General features: G+C 39.3%; 1 protein-coding gene across 2 annotated transcripts in view; it reads left to right on the top strand.

The window, feature by feature from the left end:
- LOC107097082 (liprin-alpha-3-like) overlaps window positions 1–12,924 on the top strand; it is a 32,004-nt gene extending 19,080 nt beyond the window's left edge. The window contains exons 18-26 of one of the 2 annotated variants that reach the window (XM_015394082.1): window positions 2,485–2,550; window positions 2,990–3,016; window positions 3,185–3,360; window positions 5,308–5,405; window positions 6,887–7,062; window positions 8,181–8,249; window positions 8,337–8,499; window positions 8,870–8,934; window positions 10,678–12,924. In XM_015394082.1, coding sequence (XP_015249568.1) covers window positions 2,485–2,550; window positions 2,990–3,016; window positions 3,185–3,360; window positions 5,308–5,405; window positions 6,887–7,062; window positions 8,181–8,249; window positions 8,337–8,499; window positions 8,870–8,925 — 831 coding nt within the window. In that variant the 3' untranslated portion in view covers window positions 8,926–8,934; window positions 10,678–12,924. Of the gene's footprint in view, window positions 1–2,484; window positions 2,551–2,718; window positions 3,017–3,184; window positions 3,361–5,307; window positions 5,406–6,886; window positions 7,063–8,180; window positions 8,250–8,336; window positions 8,500–8,869; window positions 8,935–10,677 lie in introns of those variants that run through there. The other variant, XM_015394089.1, reaches the window with a different exon arrangement.
- Window positions 12,925–13,433: the final 509 nt, after the last annotated feature.

Here is a 13,433-nt window from a genome sequence, read left to right on the forward strand (position 1 = left end):
GCTTTGTCTCTCAAAAGAAAACTCAAGCACACATTTTTTTTTTAAGGTCTCAGTTTTTTATGATTTTTAATTATTTAAAAAGAAAAAAGAAAAAAGTTCAGATCTTGAGATAAAACAGTAATTGGGAATTATCAGGAATCTTTAGTTTAAGTTGCTTTATCTCTGAATGACCCAGCTTACGCTCAGTTTCTGTATAAATCCTGAGCAATCTGACTTCATTTGGACAACATTAAATACAGATGTGGATGCTTTAAAGCTGGAGGATGAGTTTAGCCGTCTGCAGGGGGAATCTGTTTTGGATCACAGGAAAACCACCCACTGACCCGCTATCACATGCCTCAAACAGAAATATTAGCTGAATATGTGGTTTAAAAAATGCTTTCTTTAAACAGCACTGTTAAATTCATGCACTGCTGCTGGCAAACGTCTTTTGAAATGTTTATAATTTAGGAGCTCTATGGTGAAAGACGTTTTCAGCGGCTCTTTTCTGGGATAGTCGTCAAAGGGCCGTCCTGTGTGGATTACCAGAATACTCAGTCAAGTAACATGTGTTTTTGTTGTCAGGGTTGATTGTAGATTGTATTCTCCAGAAATGCAAAGTTTATCATTCACATTCAATAACTTTACAGGCTCATTAAAGGGGAAAACCGTTTTTTTTTTTTACATTGGGCCCTTGATTTTACGTTATTACATCATGTTCTACTCACCCATATTAGTTTTGTATCATCTGTTCCTAAGATATTCAGTTTTGTTATATCCAAGTAACATCTTCCTATGGGCAAACAACTTGAAGGCACAAACTAAGCAGTTCATAATTTATTCTTTATGGTACGCCAGCATTTATAACATGCAGGCGAATCACTGTCATCCGCAGACATCCGCGGTTATCCCTATAATGCCGAATGTATCATATTTGATACATACGGTTTCTGAAATGTTTTGCGTCTGACACCTTTTGCATAATTTAATGGTAAAAACTTTGCTCAAAATCCTATTGTTCACAATCAGATATACCTGATAACAGCCAGTAGAAGACTACACAAAAAATAATCTTGACTTATCGCATAGAAATACATTATTAATATCAAAAATGCATTTCTGTTTTTTCTTTTTACATATTTTGTTAAAAGTGCAAATAAGGACTTCAAACCAAAAAAAAGTAATTTTCTGTTTTGTTTTATTCTTGGATCAGGCTTTAAAGGGTTAAATTATTTATATTTATATTTTTTTAAAACAAAGCAGAGTGTGTATGACGTCATCCGAGTGCGCCGGCTACCGTTCAGTCATCCTGTCCGCTAAACTGCTGCTAGTTTTACTCACATGCCTGGAAGATGTCTAGTGCTGCTACCACAGATGATCTCGCACTCCAAATGGAATTGAACGATTCAGATTAGCTAGAATTAATAGAAGGGGTAGAGCGTAGCCGCCTGTGGCCCGGGCTGCCTGTCACAACTACATTCCGGCGCACGGATGATGTCATACACACTCTGCTTTGTTTTAAAAAAATATAAATATTAAAAATATAACTGCTGATGTCTGGGGGACAGTGATTCGCCTACATGTTAAGAATGCTGGCGTACCATAAAAAATAATAAATTATGAACAGTTTAGTTTGTGCCTTCAACTCGTTGCCCATAGGAAGACGTTACTTGGATTACAAAACAGAATATCTTCAGAACAGCTCCAAATGACACAAAAATAATATGGGTGAGTAATACATGATGTAATAACGTAAAATCAAGGGGCCAATGTGAAAAAAAACGGTGTTCCGCTTTAACATTAGGTAGGAGCATTTAAAACGGTCCATTTGTAGCTAAGTAGGCCTGGACTCATGTTAGAGCCAGGTCTAAACAGGCCCAGTGTTTCCTAAACCTGTTTGGATCTCGTTCACACCTGTATTTATCTCTGTCGACGTGTGATCAGATAGGGCAGGACACCTGTTAGCACCACGTCGGAACAACCCCCAGGTTATGTACATAAAAAGGGTCAGAAGGTGTGATCGTTCTGCCTCTGGCTTACTCTGCATGTGCTCAGAAGGGCAGGGAGGGAGCTGGTTCAAAAGCGCTCCTTGAGCTTTTCATTTCATGCCTGTTTCCCACGGGGCTACATGGAGATACATGAACTTTTTCTCCTCTGATTGCTGCAGAGTTTCGGGCTAATATGTGACTCGGTTGGTCTTGGCTTTACCTCTTCTGCAGTTGTGTTCGCATCGCTTGTTTTGATGAGTCGTAGGGAAACAATCCCTCATTAATTTTGGTTCGATGCCCTGAAAAAGATGCTATCAGTTTAAGGAAACCGGTCGAACTTTTGTTTCATCTTCATGGAATTAAAGAGCAGTTTACTGTTGTGGTTGATTGATGGCATTTCTTGGAAAATCTCTCAAGCCGGTTACCTCTGGTGCTCCAGGCATCCGAGGAAATCTGTGTGGATTTTTTTTATTCACCTTACAGCTTACCTCCGCTCTCTGTGCTTTCATTATTGCAGTCCACCAGTAATGTGTGGATGACCCATGCAGAGATGGAGTCTCTGAACGCCACCACCAAGCCTCCGGTTAGTGCTCCAGCCGTGTCGTCTTCTGTCTGATTCCCATTTTTATGATTAAAATGAATAATGTTGAGCGTCTGGTCCTGTCTGAATCATGTTGATGAGTCTCTCCCCTTCCTCCTCTTCTTTCTCTGTATTTATTCCTCTATCTGTCTGTCTCCTCTGTGGGCCCAGGCCATAGTGTTGAGCATCTTCGTCTCTCCCTGTGGTTGCTGTTTCTATGTGAACTGCTTCAAACTAATTACCCGTTCACTAACACACTGTTCCTCACTTTTGTCCTCTTTTCCCGCTGCTGCTGCTGCTGTGACCTCTCCCTCTTCTGCTTCTCTTAATTCACCCTTCCATCCATCCACACCGCTTTTGACCCCTGCCTACCTTTTCCCCCACCGATCCACTCGCTCCGTCTTTCTCTCTTTCTGCCTCGTCTTTCCTCTTGGCCTTTCAGGAGCTAAAGGAATTCAGCTGGGATCAGGTGAGAACTGAATCTTTTTTTTTTTGGTCAACCTTTTGATAAAGTAAAAAAATGCACACAACACTCTGCCTATTTGACAGTCCCTTCATCTACAGTGAGTCATGAGCGCTCAGACATAAAATATGAAGTGTGAATCAACGTCGATCATCTGCGCTTGTCCCCCTCCAGATACTGGCCTACGGTGATATGAATCATGAGTGGGTGGGCAATGACTGGCTGCCCAGCCTGGGCCTCCCCCAGTACCGCAGCTATTTCATGGAGTCCCTAGTAGACGCTCGCATGCTGGACCACCTAACCAAGAAGGAGCTGAGAGGACAGCTGAAGATGGTAGACAGCTTCCACAGGTAGAACGTTTTCCCAAACATTTACTGCTGCCTTTTGCAAAGAATGGTGAAGAAAGGTTTATTTTATTCAGCAATTCATCCACATTTACTTCAGTTCATTTTAATGATTTAGTCTCACAGCCAAATAAGAGCTGAATTTCAGTTTAGAGTGGAGGTCTTCAACGGGGGTCGACGGAGGTACTGCATGGGGTCGCGAAAGTTTTTGTTGATTAGCCTTTTTTTTTATATTCCCCCCTGCAATTTCTTCCACTAATTGAAATGTCTTTAAATCCACATTAACATGAATTCAACACATTGTAGTAAACAGATAAATGGAGGCAGAAGATGTCTTTCAGTCAGTCATCAATGCACACATTCAGCGACACACAGGAGCTCTTTCAAGCTGGGCACCGTTTCATTCACAACACCTGTCCCATCAACCAGGAATCAGAATCAGAAATACTTTAATAATCCCAGGAAGAAATGACTTTCGTTACAATACTCCATATTTAATAGAGTGACTATAGGACATGTGTGATATAACACAATTTCATGCAATATATATACTTAGAGGGTCCCCACTCCATCTCGTCATCAGTTTGGGGGTCCTTGGCCTGGAAGACATTGAAGACCCTGGTTTAGATGAGAGGTTTAAAAAAATAAATCCTTTTTTTTTTTAAACAGAACGATATTATGGATAGCTTTTCGTTCAATAGTGTGGAAAAAAAAATTCTGCTTTGAAATTAAGTTTTACATGAAGTAAATAAAATAATGTTTTCCATTTATGTTTTTTTTTATATTAACAGAGAAATCTATCCAGACATACCTGGTATGATGTGAAAAATATGATTGCCCCTTTTTAAATCATATGAACTCTGATTAACCCCCCCCCCACCACCCAAAACAAAAACCTTAATCAGAGTTTTTTTCCTTTTTTTCTGCTTTGGCATTAGTTCGCTTTAGTGACAGGAAATGGACAGGGACAGAAGGAGGAAGGACACGTACCAAAGGTCTTTAGGTCAGGAGTTGAGACATGATGGTCGTGACGCTCCCATGCCTGATCCACTGCCTCGCTTTCAGAATCAATAATTAACAATCAGAACCTGTTTGACATCTTGAGTACACCTTCTGCAGTCAATCCTATATAGTTAAAGGCAGCTGAGAAATAAGGTCATTGACGTCTATCAGTCTGGAAACAGTTATAAAGTCATGTTAATGCTTAGGGACTCCAAAAACCACAGCGAGAGCCATTTTTCACAACTGCTGTGGACCAAAACCAACACAAACAGCTGTCTCAGATTTCCAAGACTTCTAGGAAAATAATCTTTTTAACAACGAGAAAAAAGTGGAACTTTTTCTGAAGTAGAAAACAAACAGTTTTAGCAAAGCAACATCATGCCAACGTGGTATCAGGGGACCTCTAGGATTCGCTGTTGAAATTATGAAGTCTGTTTTCTAGCAAAAGATCCTGATCTGAATGTCCCTAAGCTCGAGCTGCAGCAGGATAGTGATACATATATAGGCTGCTCAGTGGCGCAGTGGGTAGCACTGCTGCCTTGCAGCAAGAAGGTTCTGGGATCAATTCCTTTCTGCATGAAGTTTGTATCATGCTCTCCCTGAGCATGCGTGGGTTCTCTCCGGGTACTCCAGCTTCCTCCCACAGTCCAAAAACATGACTGTTAGGTTAATTGGATATATATATTCAAATAAAATATCTTTGATGAAGCGAATTAAGTTGAAACTGACTCCCTGATTTATTAAGATGTACTTTTTAAACCTTAGTTGTTTATTTTTCAACCCTCAAACTTACCAGCTGTTGCTTGGCTTTGTGGTGACAATTGACTGCTAGGAGTAGGATCAGATTAAGGCTCTCTGTCAAAAGCTTTGAGTGCTTCAAAGATTAAAAGCGCACCCCTAAGTAACCAGCTTGAACCCGTTTAACCCTCTTGCTCTTTTGACCTTGCCCAGGGTGAGTTTGCATTATGGCATCATGTGCCTAAAGCGCCTGAATTACGACCGCAAGGAGCTGGAAAGGAGGAGAGAGGACAGCGTCCACCAGAATAAAGGTAATCTTTTATGTCATTTTGCTTCACCCTGTTTGCTGGAACTTACATCCGTTGTTGTATTGCTTGAACCTTATTTTAATAATTCTGAAGGCTTACTCTGAGTAATATAAATATACTAAATGAGGTAATCAGTTTTACAACATCAATAAGCATTTCTTTGTAATTTAGTATTTTTTTATTTCTCACTTACAAATTTATTTTCCAATATTTTTATCAACATCAATAAAAGATGCTGTAGTAAGTAATTTACCTAATCGGGATTTATATTATTAGATATTGTTTACATCTGTGTGATATTTAAAGAAGTAAAAAATAAAAAATAAATCACCAAAACCTAAATGCTTAAAATTGCTAAATTTTCACGAACTTTAGTAACTACCAAAAAATCCATAAAGGGAGACTTTAATAGGAAATTTAACTTTGGAATTTTATTTTATTTCAACTTAAGTCTCATTTCATCAACAGTTAATTATTTTTGGATGCTAACTGCTAATGTCAATCAAAAGGGGGAAGGAAATAAATCTTTGGAACCAGTTTTTTTTTCTCTCTTAGCGTCTTTTACCAGAAGGCCACTACAAAAAAAAGAAAAGAGATTTCCTTCTTTGTGATTCTGAATCGGGCTAATGGTTCATTCATAGACCTGTCTCAGGGTTCCACATTTTTAATTAGGGAACTCGTTAGGTAAGAAAGTTAAATAGTCCTAAAGGAAACCACTTCTGACAATGAACATATCTTGTTCAAGGATGAAAAACAGAAAGAAAAATATAGGAAAACATGGCAAAGTATTTAGAAGAAACCAAGATTTTTTTTTTTTTTTATCTGAATCTTGCTGAATGATCAGACCTGCTTCTGAACTTTTTCTGTATATGTAAATTTAAGATTTCTTTAAGAGTTATCATTATGTCTGATTATCCAGAGTGGTCATTGCTTATTTAATAGTAAGAAAAATTGAATAAAAGTTTTCACTCAAGCTATTGCTGCAGATTTAAGTGTCTCCAGGCTTTTATACAATAATTTATATATGATAATTGAATAATAAAAAGACAGATTCAGTGTCATCTTCTAACACAACTGACAACATTAAAAACTATAATTGTTGCTTATTTTCTCACTAAGTGAGCTCTTTTTTTCTTATTAAAAGATTGCAAATCATATTTGATTGAATTAAAGATGCCAGGTACGACATTTACAGTAGAATGGTCTTCTATCCTGTCAATCCAACATCATAAAAATAGTATTTAAGATCAGGAAGAGAGGCAGGTCTGGCCAAACCCAACATCTGTCAAGGACGTTCTGAAGGTAACTGAATAAAAGCAGGTGTTGGGTAGTCATGGTTACAACATGTGGTGATTTAAAATCTGTAAGGCAAAAATCGTTTCTGCTTAAAGAAACTTTAATCTCTACTCAAGCTGAGCTACAGCAGTTGATCCTGATGTTTAGAAAGTTGAAATAAACTGAGGCCGCCTGTCCTTCCTACCCAGATGTGATGGTGTGGTCCAATGAGCGTGTGATGTGCTGGGTCCAAAGCATCGGTCTGAAGGAGTACGCAGACAACCTCCGAGAGAGTGGAGTCCATGGCGCTCTGCTGGCTTTAGATGACACTTTTGACTACACTGACCTGGCCCTGCTGCTACAGATCCCCAATCAGAACACACAGGTGATGGACCTACTGGCCCAAGCAATGGCACGCTTTTTATCCAGAGGCATTACTCACTGCAGAACTGCACCAAAAGAATTTAAACACCAAGTCAAACAACAATTTATTATGATATATTATAATTTATCATATTATAAAGTGTTTCCTCTTACTATCATATTGAGATTAGATACTGGGATTAAAACAATTTTCTCTCCATCTATATCCCCTTTAGCCATAACCCTTATACCGGGGCAGCCTAAACAACCTATATCAAGAAAAAATTCATTGGACTTTAGGGTGTCTATGTGTGCTAACATCTTTGTAGGTTGCCATAGTAACTTCTATTTGTTCCATGCCAAATGACCTAATAGATATCCAGAAAATAACCTTTAACTATAATACCTTACAAGTATGTCCATTGACACCCTCTGACTACTCTATTAGCACTCGGTAGGTGACTTGCATAGGTATCCATACCTCAGTAGGTATGGATACCATAGTGGTATTCCATACCTTAGTGGTATTCAGTATTTTCTTGCTATCTGGAAAAATCTTTTGATAAGTGACAGGGTAACAGTTGCTGGTAACTCTTAAAGCCTTTATAGGCATCCTGTAGGAACCTCAAGAAGTACCCTATAAGTACCTTTGTAGGTACAACAAAACTATCCTGTAGTTGACCTAAAAAAAACGAATAGCTACCCATTAAATACTCAATGTATTCATATAGACGATGTAAAGGAACTATCTAAGTACTCTTTAAGGGGCTCTGTAAGAACCTGTGGGCTACCCTGAAGGTCTAGTGGTGTGGAGTACCTCAGGGCTGAATATTTGGCCCATTTCCATTCTTATTAGTGCATTTCCGTTTGGAATATTTCTCAACATATTATAAAGGCTTATTTGTTGTGCTGGTGTTATAGAGCTAGTACCTAATGCTAGGTAATCTTTGAGTTGTTGAAAATGGGGCCCTATCACCCAAAAAGGGAGTAAAAAAAGAAGAACTTGATAAACATTTGTTTTTCATTTTAGAAATCATGGTATTGCTTCCAGAAATTTGGGTTAGAGTTTTATTTTAGTGAATTGTATAAACAGTCATTTACATGTTCAAGGAATTTAGAGCTTTTGTGATTTCTTTGCAGGCCAGGCAGGTTCTGGAGCAGGAGTACAACTCCCTAATATCCATGGGAACTGAGAGACGACCTGATGAGGTCAGAATTTTTTATAAAGTAATGAAGGCACAAGTTTGTATGAGTATCTGTGTTTTTGTGTCACTCATTCACTGTCATTCTGGGCAGGATGGAACAAAGACGTTTACCCGCTCGCCCTCCTGGAGGAAGATGTTTAGGGAGAAAGACCTCCGAGGTGTGACCTCCGACTCTGCCGAGACGCTGCCCGCAAATTTCCGTGCCTCAGCCATTTCCACCCCCTCCGTTACCCTGAGAAAGGTTCAGAGCGATGGTGAGTCTGACCTTTGACTTCTTGACACTTTAGCTCTCATGTTAAACCCATCCTCGAGGCTCATCAGGTTTTTAAAAGCTTCTACTTTATTTTTTGAGTTTAACTCACAAAAAGCGCATGTCAGCAATCAGGGCAAGTAAAGTCACTACATGCTGTATGGGAAGGCTAAATGTAAAACCTGTTTTTTATGCTACTCTGCTATTAGCTCTAACCTTATTAGTTCTAACTTCCTCCTTTAGCAGAACTGACAATAACAAGGTGCAGACTCCTCAAAGTACACAGGAATGCTATAATACCTCCTTTAATACCTCTAGAAAGGTCAATGCTGTTACGATAATAACCTTGTGTGTCTGTCTCCTGGTTTCCAAAGCAGCCAGCTCTGGTGCCCGGGGTGAATCTGCCTCAGTGAGGACGTACTCCTGTTGAGCTGCTGAGGTGAGAACACGTCAATTAAACAGCCTTAACAGGGTTACTCCTGCGTGTGGGCGCTGACTTCTGTGCTTATGGCTTCCACATGTGTCGGGCAATGCTCTTTGAACTCTGTTTTATGCATATGTTTGCAGTAGTTGACTTGTTTTAGTCTGGGATTTTAGTACATTCCCCTGAGGTCTTAGATTGTGGTTGGTTTAGATTTACAGTTGCTGTCAGAGATTTATGTAATCTTGTCTTGGGCATTTATGTTAACATTAAATTTGAGCTTTAAAAGATTTACCTCTTGCTAAAGCTAAACATTAGCATCATCAATTCTCTTTTTTAGGTGGAGTTTATGGTGATAGAAGAAAATGTAATGCTTCCCTTGCAACAAAATGTTTGGTGCTCAAGCTGGGAATTATTACAGCATTTTGGATGAATATTTGACCAATCTAAGCAGACTTGGTGCCGTTCACTTTGTTGCATGAACCACGGCTTTAAAGTTGTAGAGAGATCATATTTTATTGTCAACTCATACTGGCTTAAACGTTTACATAAATGTACTCTTTATCAGATATTGTCACAAAACTTAGAAAATTTCTGTTTTAAAAAAAAATCCTGCCTTAAAATCTGCTTTGTTTTGTTTTTTTTTCGTTATCATTAAGTTATACGTCAGCCTGGACACCTAAATTCGGCCAACCATATATCAACGGTCATCTGTCAATAAAATGTTTTTGGTCATAGCATCTTGATTCATATGTCGCAGCTAATATACGCAACGGTTGAAATAAGATATAAGACTCATTTACTTTCCCATTGAGTTCCGACCACGGGGATGGGCGTCTGTGTCTACACCAAACCAAGCTTCTGCCGCCCTGGCGTCCTCTTCCACAACAACTTCGTGCCTGCTTTCCTCCTCTAAATAAAAAATGTATGACAGAGGAGACTCATCCGTGATCTCCAAAACAAACCCTCCTCCTCTTGCGTGTTTCCACTGACCATAGCGTTCCTTGACTGTGTCGTTTCTAAGTCACCAATTTAGCGCTACTTGTTTAATTTCCCATTGGGAACCTACTAGCACTAATTTGCTAACTGGTTAGCAAGATGCCCTTGAAACACCGGCCACAACCAAAAGTGCTTGCGAACCGTCCACCACAACAACCCTGCCCTCTTGATAAACGGCCAATCAAATTCACTTCATTCACTAGTGTAAAGTCGTGCACAACTCGGGAGAATTCGGAAATGCAACAGTTAGAACGTCCATTTGCCTTTGACATTAAGGACTCTGCACAAACTTTGAGTAAAGTCAAAGTTTGTGTTTTGAGGAGCCTATTCCAGAAGTGAACGTTTAGCCATTTAGTGAATGTTTGGTATCATTGTTCTGTTAAAATATCCAGTTGTGTCCAGGTCTCAGCTGTCCTACCTGAACTTTTCCCATTTCTAAAAGATTGATTGGAAAATACAGAAAGAAGGCAGGAACCAGACGCAGAGGTCTTCTGGAGGGTTTTGGTGTCAGGTTACAAGAACTAAAGTATTTAGAGATAGTGATAAGAAATACAGATTAGTCATTGTGGCATTCTAACTTAAGGTTATAGATCGTTATGGTTGCAACCTGATGCCTTACTTGATGTCAGTTGGATGGTCTTGGAGGAAATCCTTGAAAATAAGGCCAAGTTTTATGTTTCTTTCAATAATTGACCAAAAAGAAAAGGATTACTCTGTCTGACATCAAAGTCCTGACTAACTTACTGATGTTTCTCTCCTCAGGGCTCCAACTGGTTTGGGACTGAAGGACCCTCTCACTCATCAATGAAGAAGGAAGCAATGACTTTACTATTTAACCTAAAAGTAAACCTGGCCATTCTGCAATAACAGTAGCGAAGGAAGAAAAAGGGGAAAAAGACATGAAGAATGTATAAAACAGTTCTCAGATTTAGCAATTTGAATCGGATCGGCTGTTTTCTCTCTCCGTCTGTCCCTCCGCGTCCTGCGTTGTCGGGTGACTAAAGGACAACGCCGGCGGTGGTTAGGCCAGTGCAGTCAGTCAGCCAAGGGTTCATTTTCCCACCTTCTGATGATAACCTCCCTCTGCCGTTTATCGTCTTACACTTTCAAACATTTGAACCCCCGGCTCCACAACAAGGACTATGCCGGAAACCAAACGCATTGTTATGGTGGGATTCAGAGGGTGTTCAAACTGTAAAGCGATTCTGGGAGACAGATAGATGTGTCAGATGCGACACTGGTGCTCCTTTTTCCACTGGTGTCCAGTTTCAGCCACCGTGGCCCTTTTTGTTGGCCTCTACGGTCCCCACCAGGATCGGGTGGAGTGGTTTAACTCTTCTGAATTCAGACCACCATTTATGTCCAACCACATCAGAGGTCTATTGTCTTTTGGCACCTTGAAAGGAGATAGTGCTCTCTTTTGAAGAGGAATCAAAGGATTACAATTGGAGGGAGCGAATTTGCTCTGCATCAGGAAATCAGTTTTAATACAGATGGTACCAGATGCTTTTACTGGTTATCTTCAAAGTATTTCTTTTATGACCCTTCAATTAAATTTTTTAAACTCCATCTGAGGGGAATTTGTGTAAAATAAAACCTTAAATAGACTATTATTTAGCTGCAGTAGCACATCCAACTTAACAATTAAAAATCCAATATTCTATTTTCTTCCCCTGCAGAAATAAATACTGGTGTGCCATGGATCCTCTTTGAAATAGGAAAAACTAGAAAACATGCCATTTAAATAAGATACATGTTGCTTGAGCCTTATAAGCCTAAACCTGCTTGTACAAAACAAGTGAAACTGGGATAAAACCAGTTTGTTTCATAGCCACACCCAGTGAGCAGAATGGTCTCTAAAAGTACCAATACATGCAGTAAAAAGTTGCGTCTTGGGGTGGGGTTCCACATCTCGATAGCAACCGTTAGTTGACATCTGCATGCCAACTAGCTGTTTGAGCATTATTGTGTTTTTTCTGCCATCTTATAACAACTTGAAGATAATAGCTACAAGTTTAACTCTACCAGGCCAGTAAGTGGGACCATCGCCCGCTCTGGTTCTGTTTGGTTTGCGAGCCGGTTGCCAGGTCTGTTGATGCTAATGCTTAGCTTTAGCAAACATTTGAGTTGCCTCCAGAATGAAAGCGGCAGACAGCTGAAGAACATCCGAGACATTTTGTGGATAAAAACTAAAACGTTTAAACTCCCATGGGAGCTTTTTCATGCAACCCTTCCTGTCTGCACTTCATACTGTACCCATTGATAAACATGGTGGACGACACTGCAGGACATCTTTCTCTTCAAAATATCAAAAGTTTTGAAATAGAAAATTGTAGGAGCTCCAGCATTAAACTGAAAGTAGTTTTTTTTTTTGGCCAAATCCACTCAAAAAGGAAAGTCTCTTTAAATCCTCTCATCATAGGCTACTTCGATTAAAAACTATTAAAAAAATGTTACTCATCTTTACCATGGTTGGCAAGCGTAGCTTTGTTTAGGAGAACTTACTGAAGTAAAAGTAGAGCAACTCTAGGATGTACACTCTTTTTGATATGTATATATATATATATATTGCTCAATACAAAGACATTGAAAGCAAGTAAGTTTTATATAGAATAACAAATGAAAAGGAAAAGTTATAGCAGTATTATTATTTCTGAAAGGAAACTCGGGACAAAAGAACTAAATATTTCCTAGAGTTACTTCTATAAAAAGGACGTGAAACTGATTAGTAAAAAGTTTTATTTTTTTTTTAGCTCTCTTTACTATATTTTTGATTTATTCTTTAATGTCGTTTTGTTTTGAAACAAAATTTTAGCTTCTTACGTAATTAGATGGCTCCAATTGTGACATTTGAGCCATCTAATAAAAAGCTTAATTACTGGAAATTTAAACATGCCTTATTTAAATATTTTAAATATTTATGTATTAGTTGATAAATTAGTTGGATTTTTTCCCAAAACGTAGGTTGATTCGGTGGATGAAAAAGCAGTGGCCTGGGGCTTCGCCTGGGCATCAGATAAATAAATAACAGTTTAAATGTTATTTAATGTATGTCTTATTAGGGCAACATAGAAAAAAAAATCAAGAATTTATAAATAAGTAACGGACATATTGACTGTTGCTGGGGTTTGTTCTGTTATTTCGCCCCTATATACTTAGAGTTTATAGCTACAGTACAGTTTGAACTTCTGGCCAGTAAATGCTGCTCTCACAATCAGCTCTCATTGTGTACTGCTTGCACACCAATTGTCAGGACAGCTAATGCTAATGATACCAATGTCAAAAATTTCATTTTCATTTCATCCATCCATCTTACCCCCTTATCCGGGGTCGGATCTCGGGGGCAGCAAGTTCAGTAGGGAGGCTCAGATGTCTCTCTCCTCAGCCACTTGGGCCAGCTCCTCCAGAGGAACCCAAAGGCGCTCCCAGGCCAGCCGAGAAAGATAGTCCCTCCGGCGTCTCCCCCTGGGCCTCCTCCAGGTAGGACGTGCCCGGAACACCTCACCAGGAAGACGTCT

This window comes from Cyprinodon variegatus, unplaced genomic scaffold (genome assembly GCF_000732505.1).
Source record: "Cyprinodon variegatus isolate N-32 unplaced genomic scaffold, C_variegatus-1.0 Scaffold24, whole genome shotgun sequence".
NCBI classification, from domain to species: domain Eukaryota; kingdom Metazoa; phylum Chordata; class Actinopteri; order Cyprinodontiformes; family Cyprinodontidae; genus Cyprinodon; species Cyprinodon variegatus.